This window comes from Anomaloglossus baeobatrachus, chromosome 9 (assembly GCF_048569485.1).
Source record: "Anomaloglossus baeobatrachus isolate aAnoBae1 chromosome 9, aAnoBae1.hap1, whole genome shotgun sequence".
NCBI classification, from domain to species: domain Eukaryota; kingdom Metazoa; phylum Chordata; class Amphibia; order Anura; family Aromobatidae; genus Anomaloglossus; species Anomaloglossus baeobatrachus.
In genome coordinates this window covers 190,985,909-191,008,381 of record NC_134361.1, presented here as the reverse complement: position 1 = coordinate 191,008,381, position 22,473 = coordinate 190,985,909, and the positions used below count along the sequence as shown (strand labels likewise).

General features: G+C 47.4%; 1 protein-coding gene across 3 annotated transcripts in view; it reads left to right on the top strand.

The window, feature by feature from the left end:
• Nucleotides 1-22,473, top strand: part of SCAI (suppressor of cancer cell invasion) — a 194,417-nt gene that overhangs the window by 168,065 nt on the left and 3,879 nt on the right. For all 3 annotated transcript variants that reach the window (XM_075324143.1, XM_075324141.1, XM_075324142.1), the window contains exons 14-16: nt 686-758; nt 3,485-3,658; nt 10,188-10,288. In XM_075324143.1, the coding sequence (XP_075180258.1) occupies nt 686-758; nt 3,485-3,658; nt 10,188-10,288 (348 nt within the window). The remainder of the gene's footprint in view (nt 1-685; nt 759-3,484; nt 3,659-10,187; nt 10,289-22,473) is intronic.

The window sequence follows — 22,473 nt, the reverse complement described above, 5'->3', positions numbered from 1 at the left end:
ATATATGTATATTATATATATGTATATTATATATATGTATATTATATATATATATATGTATATTATATTATATATATATGTATATTATATTATATATATATGTATATTATATATATATGTATATTATATATATATGTATATTATATATATATGTATATTATATATATATGTATATTATATATATGTATATTATATATATGTATATTATATATATATGTATATTATATATATGTATATTATATATATATATGTATATTATATATATATATATGTATATTATATATATATATATGTATATTATATATATATATATGTATATTATATTATATATATATGTATATTATATTATATATATATGTATATTATATATATATGTATATTAATATATATATGTATATTAATATATATATTAATGTATATATATATTAATATATATATATATATATATATATATATATATATATATATATATATGTATATTTATATATATATATATATATATATATATATATATATATATATATATATATATATATATATATATATGTATATATATATATATATATATATATATATGTATATATATATATATATGTATATAAATAAATATTTTTTTATTTATTTTTTTTAACTACATGATTTTGATGCTAGGTTGTTACTATTGTTTGTTTTTGTTTTTCTTTAGAATTTCACCAATTTGTTTGGCCAGCCTCTGGTTTGCCTGCTTTCCCCGACAGCATATCCTAAGGCTTTTCAAGGTAAAGTAAACATTCTGGATTTTCTTCAATCTTTATTTTTTTTAAAAAACAGGTCTGTATGTCAAGATTACTTTAATTAAATTGTGAAATTTCACAAAGTTGGACAAAGAGGGGGAAGAGAGAGTTGGTCAGCAAAATGCTGCTGCTTCTATCCACGGTATGGTGGGGTATGGATCCCAGGACATCGCATGGGCACCAAAAGGGGCTCCCATCTTTAGCTACAGCAGAGAGGAAAGCCTAGAGGTGTACACGTCTGTAGTCAGATTTGGTTGCCCTTAGCATGTTTTGTGCCTTCAGTGCACCTTGGAGGAACCCACTAGAAGTCACCGGTGTCAGTTCTATACTGTTTGTATATTTTTGATGGATTTTAAAGGTGGATATAAGCAAAGCCTAAAGAAGATCTCCTCATTTGAGAGCTACATCCACCTTGGTGGATCCTGACAGACCCCTTTGTAAGTCATTGGGGTCTGTCAGGCGCTGCTGTTTGATCCAGACCAGCTTTGCCTTGTGGTTTCCCTATGGACGCCATAGCGCTAATGTGAGCGGAGCTTTTGTTACTTTTTCTACCAGATCTCCATTATTGCCACCTGCATGAGAAATGTATTCTAAAGCGCCACCTAGTGGTAAAAATGATTAAAAAAAAAAAGCTTCCTCTAAGTCCGGAAATCTGGAAATAATAATATTTAAAGGATTTATGTTTATGGGGTGCAAAGTTGTAAAAGATAGAAAAATGACTCTTATGTAAATTGGTAAATGGTGTCTATGTTATAAGGGGTTAAAATAACCCAGTCATGAAGGGGTTAACAGCAGCAGTGGAGCTGATGGGGGCTGTATAAGGCCTCTTTGTACTTCTGCCAAGCCAGCAGATTCTGGTGGTGGCGTTCCAGGCCCGGTCTGTCGTGATTTCACACTTCCGTCTTTGTGGCGCGGCTCACACGAATATTCCTGGCTTCCTTCATCTGTGATCAGTGACCTTAAGTAAGCAGCCGGTAAGCCATGATTCACACTGGCCTCAGTCCACACGCACACAGCGTGCCAGGAAGATGGCTCCCCCCGCATTTTTTATTTTTTATTTTTTTTGGCCTTTTGACAAAAGCATTTGAAAAAGGAGACATTGCCTTCCCCTTACTGTGCCCACCTCTACAGATAACAGTGCAGCCTCGAAAGCTACAACCCCAGAATGCTACCTAAAAATATTTCTTAAATCGAAAATCCACCTTTTAAGTTTGCTGTTAAACCTTTTTAATAACCAGGTCTACTTGAGTCTTAAAGGGGGTTTCTTATGTCAAAAATCAATTGCCCCCCCCCACCTAACAAAAACAAACTGTGCTGTGCTCCCCATCCCCGGGTCCAGTGCAGAGTCTCAACCATTGCTCCCGGTGTCCGTTATAGTCTACAACATTGTCACATCGACAGCGCTGCAGCCAATCGGTGACATCATTACTCCGCCCAACTGGATTGCATGAGCTGCTCACAGCTGCTGAGCTCATTGATTGGCTGCAGTGCTGTTTACATTAAATCAACGCTACAGCCAATAAGACAACAGGCGTGGGATCAGCCCTGGATCCAGGGGAGGGTGAGTAAAGCACATTTTTGGGAGCCTTTTTGAAGTAACTGTTTTGCCATCAGTGTAGGTTTTGGATTGTTTGTTCCTTGTTTGTTTATTATTATTATTATTATTATGTAATATAATATTATTTATAATATCAATAATATTATAGTAATACAATTATTATTATCATTAACAATAGTATTATTAGTGATAATATTAATATTATCAATATTATTATTATGAATATTATTAATATAATTGACATTATTATTGATATTAGTATTAGCATTATTAGTATTTTTATTTTATCAATATTAATAATTTTTATATCAATACTAATATTGGTATTAATATAGTTATTAGTAATAGTATTAATATAAGTATTAATAATCTATATAAAAATATATATTCTAAATAAAAAAATAAAATAGTAATAAAATATAATGAAATATATTACATATATTTTTTTTACCTGCGTTTTAATTACCTGCTCACATTTTTCTACCAGTCTGTATCAATTATTTTTTCCCCTGTTTTAGTAGTTCTGCACATTCGAGAACATTTCACGGGTCAAGTCATTTTTGCGTCACTGCATTTTTTAACAGACCACAAAGACTTAAACAACCCTTCGAACAGCTATGTATGATGGGTATTTGGAGCTTAGTATTACATTTAAAGGGTTACTCTCCTCTTCAGAGATGGGTATTGTCTGATAGAGCGTCGCAATTTTGCACTTTGCTGTTTTTTAATATTGTCAGCCGATCTTGAGATATTAACACTTTTCTATTTGTTTACAGCATGTTGCCTTGGAGATCGACCACCACTGCTAGACAGCAGGACATGAGCAGTGCTTACAAGCTCTTGTCTGATGAGCTTGTAAGCACTGTTTTAAAGCTGTCCAGTATTACTTGAGCAGATTACCTTACTTTGTCCTACCCCGATTGTGTGGCGTTAACAAGCTAGATGGCAGCGGTGGTCGGTTGCTTTGGTAACGAGCTGTAAACAAGTGTTGCGATCTCAAGAACGGATGCAAATTTTAATAAGCAGTAAATTGCATAAGTGCTTGTTTTTACATGCTTTTATCCGAGTAGCTCTTTTTAATAGTGCTCAAGATCTATGAAGATACTGTTATTTGTTCCTTGTAGTATTTTTCACCTTGTCCTCCATCTTACAGATCACTCGCAGCGTGGGAGCCTCTTCACTCTCTTCCTAAATAACCCTCTTATGGCATTCCTGTTCATCTCCGGCCTGTCCAGCATGCGCAAAGGGCTTTGGGAAAAATGTCAGGATCATCTACGAAAAATCAATAGAGATATCGCACAGCTTTTGACACATTCACGATCTATAGGTAAGGCATGGGGCGGCCTTTAAAGGGCTAGAAGAAAACTGCCAATGCTTCCAGATTCGGCATTACTCTTGTCCCACGATTTTATCTTTTATTGTCAGATTTTATTTAAAGTGGTATTCTCATTTTTAAGATCTTATCCTAATATGTAGTAGATGTAATAATAATAGCAAATGCCTCCAAATGCAAATGTAGTATAGTTCTTCTGATTAGCTATATCACTTACCTCATGTGCAGGGCATTGCAGGACCTTAAGAATCCAGGTTCTGCAATGCCCTGCACATTAGGTAAAAGACATAGATAATCAGGTGAACTATACTACATTCCGAATTTGAATTTTCTTTGTCGCTCCATTGGGAGACCCAGACAATTGGGGTGTATAGCTTCTGCCTCTGGAGGCCACACAAAGTATTACACTTTTAAAAAAGTGTAACCCCTCCCCTCTGCCTATACACCCTCCCGTGGATCACGGGCTCCTCAGTTTTATGCTTTGTGTGGAAGGAGGCACACATCCACTCATGCATTCTCATACATAGTTATGTCGGATGGAAGAAAAGAGGACCCCGATGGGGTCCCCGGCATGTTCCCTTCTCACCCCACTATGTCGGCGGTGTTGTTAAGGTTGAGGTACCCATTGCGGGTACGGAGGCTGGAGCCACGTGCCGTCTCCTTCACCATCCCTTATGCGGCTCTGGGAGAAGTGGGATCCTAAGCGGTCATCCATGAGCTGGGACCGTGCTCCATCCGCAGCCCCTGGTGGAACCTGCCGGACCGGAGCTTCTTCACCCCCAGGGACCGGGCCCTGCAACTGGAAGGTACTCTGTGTCCCCATGTGGGGACTGTACTGAGAGGGTCGCACCTTATCCCCGGAAGCCGCGGTAGTTCCGTCTGTTGTCTTTTCGGCGGACTTCCGCGCCGACCGTGCCTGCTTGTCGGGCACGGCCTCAAATTTAGTCCCCGGCTTCGCCGCGGCCTAGTCGCAAAAAATCCCGCCCCCGAGCCTGCCTGTCAGGGGTTAGGGCGGGATTGCCGACATGACGTCGGATGTGAGGGCTGGAGCATCCTGCATGTTTCCTCCCCCTTCACTGACCACTGTGGGGACTCCAGATTCCCGCTCTTTGCTGGCGCCGCCCTCGGCTCCACTCCCCCCCTGAGAGCTCCGGCAGCCATTTTTAGCATTCTGCTGGTGGATGCTACTCAGCAGCAAAGCTCTGCAGCTCCGGGGGATCCACGACAGGGAATCTGGAGGACACACTCCGCTCGTTAGCGGTTGGTAAGCCACACCGGTCACGGTGTTCGGACAGGCTGTATACCCTTTTCCTATATACCCTCAGTGGTCACTCTCCTAAGAGACAACAGCATGTCGTCCACAAGGAGCAAAGCTACTAAGGCACAGATTTTTTTTGCGGCCTGTACCTCTTGTGGGGCTATGTTGCCTGCGGGATCCACCTACCCTCACTGTGATCAATGCTCGACTCCTGCCACGCTTGCTCAGCCGGAGCCTAGGGCACTTGTGGGCCCCTTGGCTCATGTAGATCCCCCTGCTCCCACTGAACAGGCTGCAGGGACAGAGTCACCGTTGTTGGCCTCTTTCGCTGAGAAACTCTCTGTCACTTTCTCAGTCCATTGCACAGTCTATGGACAAATGGTCATCTAAGCTCCTTGAAGCTTTGCAGTCCAGACCGGGCCCTTAACCTTGATACCCCTGAGGGGGGACGCCTTAGTAAATGATCTTATCTCGTCCATCAACCAGGTGTTGGATCTCACACCACCGCCGCCTCCTGCAGAGGAGTCGGCTTCTCAGCAGGAGAAACACCAATTCCGTTTCCCCAAACGTACGCGCAATACGTTTTTTGATCACTCTAACTTCAGAGACGCTGTCCAGAAGCCCAGAGCGGTTCCGGATAAGCGCTTTGCTAAACGGCTCACTGACACGCGTTATCCCTTTCCACCTGAAGTCGTTAAGGGCTGGGCACATTCTCCCAAGGTGGACCCTCCAGTCTCTAGATTGGCTGCTAGGTCCGTTGTGTCTGTTGCCGATGGCTCATCCCTGAAGGATGCCACTGACAGACAGATAGTCTTGGTGAAGTCTATTTATGAGGCCACGGGCGCGTCTTTCGCCCCGGCCTTTGCGGCCGTGTGGGCTCTCCAAGCAATCTCGGCTTGTCTGACTGAGAATAATGCTGTCACGCGGATTTCTGCTCCGCATGTGTCTTCCTTGACTTCTCAGGCGTCAGCCTTTTCATCCTACGCCATGAACGCCATCCTGGACTCCGCTAGCCGTATGGCTGTAGCATCCGCTAACTCCGTGGCAGTCCGCAGGGCCATGTGGCTGCGCGAATGGAAAGCAGACTCTGCTTCCAAAAGGTTCTTAACTGGTTTGCCTTTTTCTGGCGACCGTTTGTTTGGCGAACGGTTGGATGAGATTATTAAGGAATCCTCGGGAAAGGACTCCTCCTTACCCCAGTCCAAACCTAAGAGACCTCAGAAGAGAAAAATCCAATCGAGGTTTCGGTACTTTTGTCCCTCCGCCAAGTCCCAATCCTCTTCGACCAACCGGCCGGAGAAAGGCCAGAGGAACTCCTATGCGTGGCGGTCCAAGTCATGCCCCCAAAAGGCCGCAGGAGGCACTGCCTCCAAGACGGCCTCCTCATGACTCTCGGCCTCATCTAGCCACATCCTCGGTCGGTGGCAGGCTCTCCCGCTTTGGCGACGCCTGGTGGCCACACGTTCAAGACCGATGGGTGAGAGACATTCTGTCTCATGGTTACAGGATAGAGTTAAGCTCTCGACCTACGGCTCGTTTCTTCAGAACCTCCCCACCCCCCGCGCAGGCCGACGCACATTTTCAGGAAGTGGACGCTCTAAAGATAGATGGAGTTGTGATTCCCGTTCCCCATCAGGAACGTGGTCGCGGTTTTTACTCCAACTTGTTCGTGGTGCCAAAAAAGGACGGGTCATTCCGTCCCGTTCTGGACCTCAAGCTGCTCAACAAACATGTGAGAACCAGACGATTTCGGATGGAATCACTCCGCTCGGTCATCGCCTCGATGTCACAAGGAGACTTCCTAGCATCGATCGACATCAAGGATGCTTATCTCCATGTGCCGATTGCACCCGAACATCAACGTTTCCTGCGTTTCGCCATCGGGGACGAACACCTCCAGTTCGTCGCATTGCCCTTCGGCCTGGCGACAGCCCCACGGGTTTTCACCAAAGTCATGGCATCCGTCGTGGCGGTCCTGCACTCTCAGGGCCACTCGGTGATCCCCTACTTAGACGATCTCCTAGTCAGGGCTCCTTCTCGGGTGGCGTGTCAACGAAGTCTTTCCGTCACTCTGGAGACTCTCCAGCAGTTCGGGTGGATCATCAATTTCCCGAAATCCAAGTTGACGCCGACCCAATCACTGACTTACCTCGGGATGGAGTTTCATACCCAGCCAGCATTAGTCAAGCTACCGCGGGACAAACTGCTTTCTCTGCAAGCGGGGGTGCAATCGCTTCTTCGGAGTCAGTCACACCCCTTAAGGCGGCTCATGCACTTCCTGGGGAAGATGGTTGCAGCTATGGAAGCAGTGCCGTTCGCGCAATTCCATCTACGGCCACTCCAATGGGACATTCTTCGCAAATGGGACAAGAGTTCGGCTTCCCTCGACAAGAACATCTCTCTTTCCCTTGCAACCAAAACATCACTTCAGTGGTGGCTCCTACCCACATCTCTGTCTCGGGGAAAATCCTTCCTACCTCCAACCTGGGACGTGGTCACCACTGACGCGAGCCTGTCAGGTTGGGGAGCGGTTTTTCTCCACCACAGGGCTCAAGGAACCTGGAATCCAATAGAATCGTCCCTTCAGATCAATATCCTGGAGATAAGGGCAGTATATCTAGCCCTATTGGCTTTCCATCGGTGGCTGGAGGGCAGGCAGATCCGAATACAGTCGGACAACGCCACTGCCGTCGCGTACATCAACCACCAAGGCGGCACTCGCAGTCGTCAAGCCTTCCAGGAAGTCCACCGAATTCTGAAGTGGGTGGAAGACACAGGCTCCACCATCTCCGCAGTTCACATCCCGGGCGTAGAAAACTGGGAAGCAGATTTTCTCAGTCGTCAGGGCATGGACGCGGGGGAATGGTCTCTTCACCCAGACGTGTTTCGAGAGATCTGTCGCCGCTGGGGAACGCCGGACGTCGACCTCATGGCGTCACGACACAACAACAAGGTCCCGGCCTTCATGGCTCGGTCTCAGGATCACAGAGCTCTGGCAGCGGACGACTTGGTCCAGGATTGGTCGCAGTTTCGACTGCCATACGCGTTTCCCCCTCTGGCGATGCTGCCCAGGGTACTACGCAAGATCCGGTCCGAATGCCGTCGCGCCATTCTCGTCGCTCCAGACTGGCCGAGGCGGTCGTGGTATCCGGATCTGTGGCATCTCGCGGTGGGTCAACCGTGGGCACTTCCAGACCGCCCAGACTTGCTGTCACAAGGCCCGTTTTTCCATCTGAATTCTGTGGCCCTCAACCTGACTGTGTGGCCATTGAGTTCTGGCTCCTAGCGTCTTCAGGGTTATCTCAGGATGTCATTGCCACCATGAGACAAGCCAGGAAGCCAACGTCCGCCAAGATCTATTACAGGTCTTGGCAAATCTTCTTATCCTGGTGCTCTGATAACGGTTTTCCTCCATGGCCGTTTGCCTTACCCACATTCCTTTCATTTCTACAATCTGGAATGGACAAGGGTTGGTCCCTCGGCTCTCTCAAGGGCCAAGTTTCGGCGCTCTCCGTGTTTTTTCAAAAGCGTCTAGCCAGGCTTCCGCAGGTCCGCACGTTCCTGCAGGGGGTTTGCCACATGGTTCCACCTTACAAACGTCCGTTGGAACCTTGGGATCTTAACAGGGTCCTGACGGCTCTTCAAAAGCCGCCTTTTGAGCCGCTGCGGGATGTCTCTCTCTCCCGTCTTTCCCAGAAGGTGGCCTTCCTGGTGGCAGTCACATCACTTCGCAGAGTGTCTGAGCTTGCAGCGCTGTCATGCAAAGCTCCCTTCCTGGTTTTTCACCAGGATAAGGTGGTTCTGCGTCCTGTCCCGGAATTTCTCCCTAAGGTGGTATCCCCTTTTCATCTAAATCAGGATATCTCCTTGCCTTCCTTTTGCCCTAATCCAATTCACCAGAGTGAAAAGGATTTGCACTCTTTGAATCTAGTGAGAGCACTCCGACTCTACGTGTCTCGCACGGTGCCCCTGCGCCGTTCAGACGCGCTCTTTGTCCTTGTCGCTGGCCAGCGCAAGGGCTCTCAGGCCTCCAAGTCAACCTTGGCTCGGTGGATCAAGGAACAGATTCTCGAGGCCTACCGTACTTCTGGGCTTCCGCTCCCTTCAGGGTTGAAAGCCCATTCTACCAGAGCCGTAGGTGCGTCCTGGGCATTGCGGCACCGGGCGACGGCTCAGCAGGTGTGTCAGGCAGCTACGTGGTCTAGTCTGCACACTTTCACGAAGCACTATCAAGTGCATACCTATGCTTCGGCAGACGCCAGTCTAGGTAGGCGAGTCCTCCAGGCGGCGGTTGCCCACCTGTAAGAGGGGGCCGTTTTCGGCTCTTTCTATTGAGGTATTGTTTTTTACCCACCCAGGGACTGCTCTTGGACGTCCCAATTGTCTGGGTCTCCCAATGGAGCGACAAAGAAGAAGGGAATTTTGTTTACTTACCGTAAATTCCTTTTCTTCTAGCTCCTATTGGGAGACCCAGCACCCGCCCCTGTGCCCTTCGGGCTGGTTGTTCTTTTGTGTACACATGTTGTTGATGTTGATTTGTTCTTTTGGTTCATGGTCTTCAGTTCTCCGAACATCCTTCGGATTGAATTTACCCTAGACCAATTTATAAGTTTTCTCCTTCCTGCTTTTGCACCAAAACTGAGGAGCCCGTGATCCACGGGAGGGTGTATAGGCAGAGGGGAGGGGTTACACTTTTTTAAAAGTGTAATACTTTGTGTGGCCTCCAGAGGCAGAAGCTATACACCCCAATTGTCTGGGTCTCCCAATAGGAGCTAGAAGAAAAGGAATTTACGGTAAGTAAACAAAATTCCCTTTATTTACTACTACTACTACTTACTACCTACTACTACTACTTTACTACCTACTACTACTACTTACTACTTACTACCTACTACTTACTACCTACTACTTACTACCTACTACTACTTACTACCAACTACTACTACTTACTACCTACTACTACTACTACTATTTACTACTTACTACCTACTACTACTACTTACTACCTACTACTAATACTACTACTACTTACTACCTACTACTACTACTACTACTTACTACCTACTACTACTACCTCCTACTACTTACTACCTACTTCATATTGGTATAGAAGCTTGGAGATGGGGAAACCCCTTTTAAGTCAATGTAGACTCCTGGACAAGAGTGGTGATGTTTCTAGCCAAAAAAAGCAGGGACTTTTGTTTTTGTTTTTTTATATACAATGACCACTTACAAACCAACCTGACAATGCTTTCTCCTTCGCAGACCAAGCGTTCCTTCAGTTTTTCGGGGATGAGTTTTTGCGTTTACTTCTTACAAGATTCATATTTTGTTCTGCAGCCCTCAGAATGCATAAAAGTTTTAAAGTAAGTATTTAACCACAATTAAATTTAGGCAATATATAACATGTTTTTTTGGGGGGGAGGGGGGGATTTGGTTTTCTTATTGCTTTTGGTAGAAGTTTTGCTTTTACCTTCAGCAATCAGTGCAATCTGAAGGTGGATCTAGCAGGCAGGATCCACCTTCAGGTCATCCTCTGGCAGGAAGAAACTTCCTTTCATATGTATATGTATGTGTCTAAGTGCATTGGGACGTGAAGATGCACTTACAGCTTCTCAGCCTCATTCTGTTTTGCCGACCATGTATTCAAGCCAACGATCTAGCCGTCAAGTAGAGGAGAGTGGCACTAGGCATGGATTAAACCTTGAGGCTGAGAAGCTGTAAGTGCATCCTCACCAGCCAAACCTCCGACTCCTCAATTTCCCTTACCACGACTGACTCCCTCATATATATAATATATAATATATATATATATATATATATATATATATATATATATATATTTAGCTCATGTTTTAAGTGATAAATTTACTGTAGTAAAATGGTAACATCAGGCTTATTGCCATTATGATACAATATTCAAGCTGCCGTGTTTTTCGGACTATAAGACGCACTCCCCCCCAAATGTTGGGGGGGGGTGCGTCTTATGGTCTGAATATAGGGCTGCGGGGAATGAGGGTGGAGCGGGTCATCGGGGGAACGGCAGGCTGTAGCAGCGCCTGCCGTGACCACGTGGGCCCACTCATTACATATGCATACCCATCCTCCCGCCCATCATCTATCAGCGCTGACAGGTGGGTGGAGGGTGCGCGCATAGTAAATAGCTGGCCCGCGTGATCACCCCTGGCAACTACAACCTGGAGTGATCATGTGCACCTGTATTCACTGCCCCACGTATCATCATCAGCGTGGGGGTCAGTAAATAAGTACAGTATACTCACCGGTCACTGTGTCCCTGCAGCATCGCTATGTCGTCCTGTCTGCCAGCCAGCTGATCTGTGTAGAAGGCGGTGAGCACACAGATGAAGTCATCCCTGTGCGCACCGCTAGTCTCCACACACATCAGCGAGCTGGCAGACAGGAGGTACTGTCGCGATACTGCAGGGGAACAGCTCCACACAGGTCAGCGGCGCTGCTGCTAACACAGAGAGGAAGATGATCGATGCTGCTGGGAGTGAGGAAAGGGGAGTATAAACGTTCATTTTTTTTTTTTTTCTGTGCCATAGGATAAAGGCCATACACCAGGATGGGGGTATATTATGAGCTGGATGGGGGTATACTATGAGCAGGATGGGGGTATATTATGAGCAGGATGGGGGTATATTATGAGCAGGATGGGGGGTATATTATGAGCAGAATGGGGGGTATATTATGAGCAGGATGGGGGGTATATGATGAGCAGGATGGGGGTATATGATGAGCTGGATGGGGGTATATGATGAGCTGGATGGGGCTATATTATGAGCAGGATGGGGCTATATTATGAGCAGGATGGGGGTATATCAGCAGAATGGGGCTATATAGCAGGGATGAGGGACATATAAATACAAGTATGGGGATCATATACAAGGCAGGAGGATCATTACCAGGATGGGGTACCTTAGTAGAGAATTTGGGGACATTAACCTTATAACAGTGTCAGCAGCAGGTCCCTATAACAGTGTGTCACAACCACATTTTTTTGCTTAAAATTTTATTTTCCTCCTTTAAAACCAGGGTGCGGCTTATAGTCCGAAAAATACGATATTTAAAAATCTCCTTTCTTGTGTATGTGTCTGTAAGTGCATTGGGACGTAATGATGCACTTACAGCTTCTCAGCCTCACTCTGTTTTCCCAGCCATGTATCCGGGCTAACAACCTATTAGTCAACCAGAGGAGAGTGGCACTAGGCAAGGATTACAGCATGAGGCTGAGAAGCTGTAAGTGCATCCGCACCAGCCAAACCTCCGACTCCTCAAGTTCCCTCACTCAAACTCTCTCATACATGGCTCATGTTTAAGTGATAAATGTAGTGTAGTAAATGGTAACATCAGGCTTTTCATCACCATTATGATACAACAAGCCATTTAAATAGAACATAAGATATACTTATTGGAATACAACTTGAGAACACCTAAAACTTTAGTACATTGTAGATATGCAGTAAATGAGGGGGGAAAAAACCCAAAAACGTATTCAACAAAAATGTACTAAATAACATTTGTGCAAACATAAGCCTAAATGTCTGTGAAAACAAAAATGATACAGTATATACACATAATCAAAACTGGAGTAATAATGTTACTTAATCACTGGACTAAATGAAGGTTGTGCACTTCATTCAAGAATTCAAAATTAAAAAAGTGTGATCTAATAACCAAAGTAGAGTAAAAGATATAATTTTTGAGTATAATTAAAAAATGACAAATAGTGATGAACACACATGACCACAAGGTGGCACCACACTCAAAATTTCATATTGTACTGGTATAAGTACCATGTTTTTTCCAAAAATAAGACTGGAAAAACTTAACCTACACAAGATCAGCAGGTGACCACAAGAGGCTAATGAACATGGGGTTGGAGTGCAGAGCTAGTTAGACAGGGCATCACTCCACATTAAATATAAGGAGAAAGAATGAAACCAGAGATTCCCAGCCCGTCTCCCATGGCGGTACTTGCCTGACTTCAAACTTTTTTTCCTTCTATTTAATGTGGAGTGATGCCCTGTCTAACTAGCTCTGCACTCCAACCCCGCCATGTTCATTAGCCTCTTGTGGTCACCAGCTGATCTTGGGTAGGTTTTTAAGAAACCCAAAAAAAAATGCAGTGTAGAGTAGGACCCAGCAAAGGAGGGTGCCGTGAAGGGGTGCTGGGCTAATCTAATGCATTTTAATGTTCTAAATACCTCCAATTTATTTATTAGGTGGTGTATTATTGTGTTATTATAGAGTGCGACTGTTTTTTTTATTTTTCCATTTATTATAGCTATAGAAATGTGTGCAGAATTATTAGGCAAATAAGTATTTTGATCACATGATACTTGTTATACATGTCATATTCCAAGCTGTATAGGTTTAAGAGCCAACTACCAATTAAGTAAATCAGGTGATGTGCATCTCTGTAATGAGGAGGGGTGCGGTGTAATGACATCAACACCCTATATAAGGTGTGCTTAATTATTAGGCAACTTCCTTTTCCTTTGGCAAAATGGGTCAGAAGAGAGATTTGACAGGCTCTGAAAAGTCCAAAATTGTGAGATGTTTTGCAGAGGGATGCAACAGTCTGGAAATTGCCAAACTTTTGAAGCGTGGTCACCGAACAATCAAGCGTTTCATGGCAAATAGCCAACAGGGTCGCAAGAAGCGTGTTGGGCCAAAAAGGCGCAAAATAACCTCCCATTAATTGAGGAAAATCAAGCGTGAAGCTGCCAAGATGCCATTTGCCACCAGTTTGGCCATGTTTCAGAGCTGCAATGTTACTGGAGTATCAAAAAGCACAAGGTGTGCAATACTCAGGGACATGGCCAAGGTAAGGAAGGCTGAAAAACCACCACCTCTGAACAAGAAACATGAGATAAAACATCAAGACTGGGCCAAGAAATATCTTAAGACTGATTTTTCCAAGGTTTTATGGACTGATGAAATGAGAGTGACTCTTGATGGACCAGATGGATGGGCCAGAGGCTGGATCAGTAAAGAGCAGAGAGCTCCACTCCGACTCAGACGCCAGCAAGGTGGAGGCGGGGTACTGGTATGGGCTGTATCATCAAAGATCAACTTGTGGGACCTTTTCGGGTTGAGGATGGAGTGAAGCTCAACTCCCAGATCTACTGCCAGTTTCTGGAAGACCATTTCTTCAAGCAGTGGTACAGGAAGAAGTCGGTATCGTTAAAGAAAAACATGATTTTCATGCAGGACAATGCTCCATCACATGCATCCAACTACTCCACAGCGTGGCTGGCTAGTAAAGGTCTAAAAGATGAAAAAATAATGACATGGCCCCCTTGTTCACCTGATCTGAACCCCATAGAGAACCTGTGGTCCCTCATAAAATGTGAGATCTACAGGGAGGGAAAACGGTACACCTCTCGGAGCAGTGTCTGGAGGCTGTGGTGGCTGCTGCATGCAATGTTGATCGTAAACAGATCAAGCAACTGACAGAATCTATGGATGGTAGGCTGCTGAGTGTCATCATAAAGAAAGGTGGCTATATTGGTCACTAATTTTTTGGGTTTTGTTTTTGCATGTCAGAAATGTTTATTTCTAAATTTTGTGCAGTTATATTGGTTTACCTGGTGACAATAAACAAGTGAGATGGGAATATATTTGGTTTTTATTAAGTTGCCTAATAATTCTGCACAGTAATAGTTACCTGCACAAACAGATATCCTCCTAAGATAGCCAAATCTAAAAAAAAAAACACTCCAACTTCCAAAAATATTAAGCTTAGAAATTTGAGACTTTTGGGTTGATTGAGAACATAGTTGTTGATCAATAATAAAAAAAAATCCTCTAAAATACAACTTGCCTAATAATTCTGCACACAGTGTATATAGCTATCTATGTTATAGATAGATAGATATAGAGATTGATAGCTATATATAGATATAGATAGCTAGATATATATATATATATATACCGTATATACTGGCGTATAAGACGACTTTTTACCCCCTTAAAATAATGGCTACAGTGGGGGGTCGTCTTATACGCCGGATATACGGGGGGGGGGGGGGGTGTATGTACACTGCAGCGTCCAGGGGAGGTGGGGGCAGCAGCTCTGGAGCACAGGGGAACGCTGCGGCCTGCATCCTTTGATCTCCTGCACCCGCTCATATAATATGCACAGCCGCTGTCCATCTCCAATGGTGCTGAAATCGCACGCAGTGAGGGGCTGGGGCAGCGGTGCATATTCTATGAGCCTGCGTCCCAGTGTGATCGCACATGTCCCCCATGTGTTAGATTTGGCCCCCAGGCTGCTGCTCATTCTAAAATAAAAAAGCTTTCTTTATCGTTCCTTTATGGGAGACCCAGACCATGGGGTGTATAGCTAGCGACCTCCGGAGGACACACAAAGCACTACACTCAAACGTGTAGCTCCTCCCTCCGGGCTATATACACCCCCTGGATGACAATCTACCCAGTTCAACGCTTTGTGTTCCAGGAGGATCACACACACTTTTATTTCCTCATATTTTTTTCAATTTTATTTTAATTTTTTAAAGATTTGGAAGAAAAGCGGGTCCAGTCTGGACTCCCGGCATGTCCCTTCACGCTCCACTCTGCGGGGTGCTGTTAAGGTTGATTTTAATAAGGCTGGAGCCTTCACATGCCGAGCTCCTTCGCATCCTCTGTCGAGGCTCTGTTTGAAGTGGGAGCCTCCACGGTCCTCTCTGCTTGCAGGAGGCCGGCTCCATCCACAGCCCTGTCTGGTCCCTGCTGGAAGGAGCGTTAACCCCCATTCAGGGACATGGCCCTGCGTCTCAAAGCTAAGTATTGAGACGTTTTTTCAGGGGTCCCGGGTACTTTTATTATGGGGGCAGTATGTGCTTTAGCGTTACTGTTAATTTCGGCCGGTTCTGGGAATTTCCCATGAGAACCGCGCCGACGGTGCCTGCTCGTCGGCCGCACTTTAAAATCTAGGCCCCGGCTTCAGTTTGGGCCTAGTTTCGTTTTTGGCTTCTTCTGTATGTTTTGCATACAGCGACGCCCACCGCCCGGCCAGCAGAGCGGAGGGCACTCCCCTCTGGGGGGATGTCCCCTCCTCTGTCTACCCCCCTGTGTCTCTCTGGCCTCTGTTTTTTCCCGCTCCTGGGCTTATACACGCCCCCCCTCCTTCTCCCACCGCCATTTTCTCAGCGTTTTTATCACTGAGAAGCGCTGGATGCTACTGCTGCATACTTTTTGGAAGCTGTCACTTTACAGGGGAGCGGTGAAGTCCGGAGGACACAGAGAACAGGGCTGGTAAGCCACAACCTATGGTTGTGGATTTTTATACACTCAGGCTTTCTACAGGAGTGTGTTTTGGCTGCAGAGCTTCCTCCACAGCAGCATGTCTGTCACTTGGAGCAAGGCTGCAAACATGTATGCTATATGCACTGCTTGCAAGCTAATTCTGCCAGAGCCTAGCACGTACCCACATTGTGATAACTGTGCTAATATGGTTGTGTCTCAGCCTGGAGCCTCCGCAGGGGTCCCTCCGGCTGCTTCGGTCCCGGTGGCTGAACCCCCGGCTTGGGTAGCATCCTTTACACAGGCTCTTTCCAAGTCGTTTGCCGATTCCATGGGGCAGCTGTCTCAGACGCTGCTGTCTATGCATCAGCCTCCCTCTCAGCCCCCCTCTCAGGGTGTCTCTGCTGCTCAGAGCTCTGCAGAGCCCTCAGAGCATGTCCTTGGACCCCGTCCCCCCAAACGGAGACGCACGGACCCTCCTCCTTCCTCGTCCCACGGCTCTGATTCACAAGCCGAGGTGCAGGGCGAGGATGATTCATTTACTGTGGGCTCAGACTCTGCCTCTATGTACCCCATTGACTTGTCTGAGGGCGATGCGGACGTTAGTGACTTGATTGCGTCCATTAACTCCGTACTGAACCTTAACCCACAGGAGTCAGAGGATCAACCCTCTCTGGTAGAGGTACACCAGTTTACCTCTCCTAAGAAGCCTAGGAGTATGTTTTTTAACCACTCCAGCTTTCAGACCACTGTTAACAAGCCAAGGGCCTGTCCTGACAAACGTTTTCCGAAACGTAGTTCAGATGACCGTTTCCCGTTTCCACCGGAGGTGGTTAAGGACTGGGCCCAGTCCCCAAAGGTAGACCCTCCAGTGTCCAGAATCTCAGCCCGCACAGTAGTTGCGGAGGCCGACGGCACTTCTCTTAAAGATCCCACTGACCGCCAGGTTGACCTTCTGGCCAAGTCTGTATTTGAGGCGGCAGGAGCCTCCTTCTCTCCGTCTTTTGCGGCGGTGTGGGCTCTTAAGGCTATCTCTGCCTCTCTGGCGGAGATTCATTCCCTCTCCAGAGACTCTATTCCTGAGATGGATGCTTTAACCGCCCGAGCTTCAGCTTTTGCATCCTACGCCATGTCTGCCGTCCTGGAAGCTTCTCACCGCACGGCAGTGGCCTCCGCTAATTCCCTCGCGATCCGCAGGATCTTGTGGCTTCGAGAGTGGAAAGCGGACGCTTCCTCTAAGAAGTACCTTGCGAGTCTCCCTTTTACTGGGTCACGGCTGTTTGGGGAACAGCTGGATGACATAATTAAGGAGGCTACTGGCGGGAAGAGTACTTCCTTGCCACAAGCTAAACCCAAGAAACCTACCCAGGGCAGGAACCAATCGAGGTTTCGTTCCTTTCGTTCCTCTAACTGGTCATCCTCTAAGCCCACGGTCTCGTCCACTACCGCCAAGGATCGTAAATCCAACTGGCGCGCAAAGCCGCGTCCTCAAAAGACCGGAGGAGCCGCTGCCACCAAGGCAGCCTCCTCGTGACTATCTGGCCGCGCCAGCAACGTCCTTGGTCGGGGGCAGGCTCTCCCACTTTGGCGACGTGTGGTTGCAACACGTCTCCGATCAGTGGGTGCGGGATATCTTCACCCACGGCTACAGGATACCTTTTTCTTCCAGCCCGCCAAACAGATTTTTTCTGTCCACCCCCCCCTGCTCCAAAGCCGCCGCCTTCGCTCAGGCCGTGGCATCCCTGCAGACCAACGGTGTAATTGTTCCGGTCCCCGCCCGGGAACGGTTCAGAGGTTTCTACTCAAACCTCTTTCTAGTTCCCAAAAAGGACGGTTCCTCCCGGCCCATCCTGGATCTCAAGCTTCTCAACAAGCATGTTCAGGTGCGGCACTTTCGCATGGAATCTCTAAGATCGGTCATTGCCTCAATGACCCAGGGAGATTTTCGCGCTTCCATCGACATCAGAGATGCCTATCTGCATGTGCCTATTGCGGTTTCACACCAGCGTTGGCTACGCTTTGCGATCGGAGAGGAACATTTCCAGTTCGTGGCTCTTCCCTTTGGCTTAGCCACGGCCCCCCGAGTGTTCACCAAGGTCATGGCAGCAGTGGTTGCTGTCCTGCACCTCCAGGGATTGGCAGTGATTCCTTACCTGGACGACCTTCTAGTCAAGGCCTCATCCAGTGTAGACTGCCAACGGAGTGTCTCTCTCACTGTCGCCACGCTAATTCAGTTCGGGTGGCTTGTCAACCTCCCCAAGTCGACTCTGACCCCGACCCAGGTACTCTTGTACCTAGGGATGCAATTCGAGACTCTGCCGGCACTTGTCAAGTTGCCCTTAGTCAAACAGCAGTCCCTTCGTCTGGCGGTGCGCTCTCTGCTGAGGCACCGCCGTCATTCCCTCAGACGCCTCATGCAGGTGCTGGGTCAGATGGTGGCGTCCATGGAAGCGGTTCCCTTTGCCCAGTTCCATCTGCGTCCCTTGCAGCTGGACATTCTCCGCTGTTGGGACAAGCGGATCTCTTCTTTGGACAGGCTAGTGGCTCTGTCATCACAGGCCAGGAACTCCCTTCAGTGGTGGCTTCAGCCCCTCTCCCTGTCACAGGGGCGGTCCTTCCTGACTCCGTCCTGGGTGATTCTCACCACGGATGCCAGTCTCTCCGGTTGGGGAGCGGTGTTTCTCCATCACCGAGCACAGGGCACTTGGACTCCGTCCGAATCAGCCCTCCCGATCAATGTGCTGGAGATCAGAGCTGTGTTTCTAGCTCTTCTAGACTTTCACCACCTACTGGCGGGCAAGCACATTCGGGTTCAGTCGGACAACGCGACAGCGGTTGCCTACATCAATCACCAGGGCGGAACTCACAGCCGTCTGGCGATGTTGGAGGTTCAACGAATCCTCCAGTGGACGGAGGACTCCAAGTCCACCATATCCGCAGTCCACATCCCAGGCGTGGAAAACTGGGAGGCCGATTATCTCAGCCGTCAAACCGTGGACGGCGGCGAGTGGGCCCTGCATCCGTCAGTGTTCAGATCAATCTGCCGCAAGTGGGGCACTCCGGAAGTAGATCTAATGGCTTCCCGGCACAACCACAAGGTTCCGGTTTACGTGGCTCGCTCCCACGATCCTCAAGCCTTCGCAGCAGACGCACTGGTTCAGGATTGGTCTCAGTTCAGTCTGGCCTATGTGTTTCCCCCTCTAGCGCTCTTGCCCAGGGTTCTGCGCAAGATCCGAATGGAGGGCCGTCGAGTCATACTCATTGCTCCGGACTGGCCCAGGCGAGCCTGGTACTCAGACTTGCTCCGCCTGTCCGTAGAGATCCCGTGGCATCTCCCGGACCGCCCAGACCTTCTCTCTCAAGGTCCGTTCTTCCGCCAGAATTCTGCGGCTCTCAGATTGACGGCGTGGCTCTTGAGTCCTGGATCCTGACGGCTTCAGGCATTCCCTCTGAGGTCATCTCCACCATGACTCAGGCTCGGAAGTCTTCCTCGGCTAGGATTTATCATAGGACTTGGAAAATTTTCCTGTCCTGGTGTCGCTCTTCCGGCCATGCTCCTTGGCCGTTCGCCTTGCCGACCATCCTGTCTTTTCTACAGTCAGGTCTACAGTTGGGTCTGTCCCTCAATTCCCTTAAGGGACAGGTGTCGGCTTTGTCGGTATTGTTCCAGCGGCGTATCGCTCGACTGGCTCAGGTGCGCACCTTCATGCAGGGCGCATCTCACATCATTCCTCCTTACCGACGACCCTTGGATCCCTGGGACCTTAATTTGGTCCTCACGGCCTTACAGAAACCCCCTTTTGAGCCTCTCAGGGAGGTTCCTTTGTCCAGACTTTCACAGAAAGTCGTCTTTCTAGTAGCCATAACTTCTCTCAGGAGAGTTTCCGATTTGGCTGCGCTTTCTTCGGAATCCCCCTTTTTGGTGTTTCACCAAGACAAGGTGGTTCTTCGTCCGACTCCGGACTTTTTTCCTAAGGTGGTGTCTTCCTTCCACCTTAACCAGGACATTTCATTGCCCTCTCTTTGTCCGGCCCCTGTGCATCGCTTTGAGAAGGCGTTGCACACCTTGGATTTGGTGCGGGCGCTCCGCATCTATGTGTCTCGCACCGCCGTGTTTCGGCGGTGCACCTCACTTTTCGTGCTAACCACGGGTCAGCGCAAGGGCCTTTCGGCTTCTAAACCGACCCTAGCTCGTTGGATTAGGTCGGCCATATCCGATGCCTACCAATCTTCTCAGGTGCCTCCCCCGTCGGGGATTAAGGCGCACTCGACCAGAGCTGTCGGTGCCTCCTGGGCTTTCAGGCACCAGGCTACGGCTCAGCAGGTGTGTCAGGCTGCCACTTGGTCCAGTCTGCACACTTTTTCTAAGCACTACCAAGTGCATGCTCATGCTTCGGCAGATGCGAGCTTGGGCAGACTCATCCTTCAGGCGGCTGTCGCCCATTTGTGAAGTTAGGTTTTGCCTACTTCTCAGTTTAGTTTATTTCCCACCCATGGACTGCTTTGGAACGTCCCATGGTCTGGGTCTCCCATAAAGGAACGATAAAGAAAAAGAGAATTTTGTTTACTTACCGTAAATTCTTTTTCTTATAGTTCCGACATGGGAGACCCAGCTCCCTCCCTGTTGCCTGTTGGCAGTTTTTGTTCCGTGTGCTTCACGGCTGTTGTTAGTAGACAGAGTTCTGGTTTTGCCGAGTTTTACTCTATCTCTACTTATGGGTGGATGTCCTCCTTCAGCTTTTGCACTGAACTGGGTAGATTGTCATCCAGGGGGTGTATATAGCCCGGAGGGAGGAGCTACACGTTTGAGTGTAGTGCTTTGTGTGTCCTCCGGAGGTCGCTAGCTATACACCCCATGGTCTGGGTCTCCCATGTCGGAACTATAAGAAAAAGAATTTACGGTAAGTAAACAAAATTCTCTTTTTACTTACCCCTGCAGCGTTTCTCCCTGTGTCCCTGCTTCCAGTGTGATCAGGCACGCAGAGAGCTCAGGCTGCTGTGCCGATCACATGACCGCACTGACAACCAGGAAGTGGAAGAACAGAAGCACGGAGCCAGACAGGAGGGAGCTCAGCGCTGGAGGAGATAAGGAAAGAGGGTTTTATTTTACTATGGGCAGCAGCCTAGGGGCCATATCTGACACAGGGGGACTTGTGCGATCTATAGGGGCCATGGGCAGCACTATGGGGGCGATATCTGACACAGGGGGACTTGTGCGATCTATATAGGGGCCATGGGCAGCACTATGGGGGCGATATCTAACACAGGGGGACTTGTGCCCATTATGGGCCCCGGTGAGCTGCTTCTAACCCCCCAGATGTATGCCCTGCCAATCCCCCCCCCGCCGATGCCGCGGGTGCTGTACCCGCCGAGCCGCGGGTGCAGGCCCCACAGAGCAGCAGAGTTGTGTGTATTTGTCTGTATGTAGCAGAGTTGTATGTGTTTGTCTGTATGTAGCAGAGTTGTATGTGTTTGTCTGTATGTAGCAGAGTTGTATGTGTTTGTCTGTATGTAGCAGAGTTGTATGTGTTTGTCTGTATGTAGCAGAGTTGTGTGTGTTTGTCTGCATGTAGCAGAGTTGTATGTGTTTGTCTGTATGTAGCAGAGTTGTATGTGTTTGTCTGTATGTAGCAGAGTTGTATGTGTTTGTCTGTATGTAGCAGAGTTGTATGTGTTTGTCTGTATGTAGCAGAGTTGTGTGTGTGTGTTTGTCTGTATGTAGCAGAGTTGTGTGTGTTTGTATGTAGCAGAGTTGTGTGTGTTTGTATGTAGCAGAGTTGTGTGTGTGTTTGTATGTAGCAGAGTTGTGTGTGTTTGTCTGTATGTAGCAGAGTTGTGTGTGTTTGTCTGTATGTAGCAGAGTTGTGTGTGTTTGTCTGTTTGTAGCAGAGTTGTGTGTGTCTGTTTGTAGCAGAGTGTAGTACCATTGTTTCAGTCCAGTTGTGGCTTTATACAGCAGGGAGGAGCATTCCTTGCTGTACTAAGTGAACATTGGAGCAATTGATCTGTCAATGGCCCTTTAAAAACATATTGTATGGCTCTCGCGGAATTAAAATTAACATGTTGCAATCAAAGCAGACTTTTTTTCATTTGGGAGCGGGGTAGTCTTATACAGTGAGTATATCCCAAATTCTATATTTTTAGGGCAGAAGTTGGGGGTCGTCTTATACGCCCAGTCGTCTTATACGCCGGCATATACGGTATATATATATATAGATATAGATAGAGAGATAGAGATAGATAGAGAGAGAGAGAGAGAGAGATAGATAGATATAAA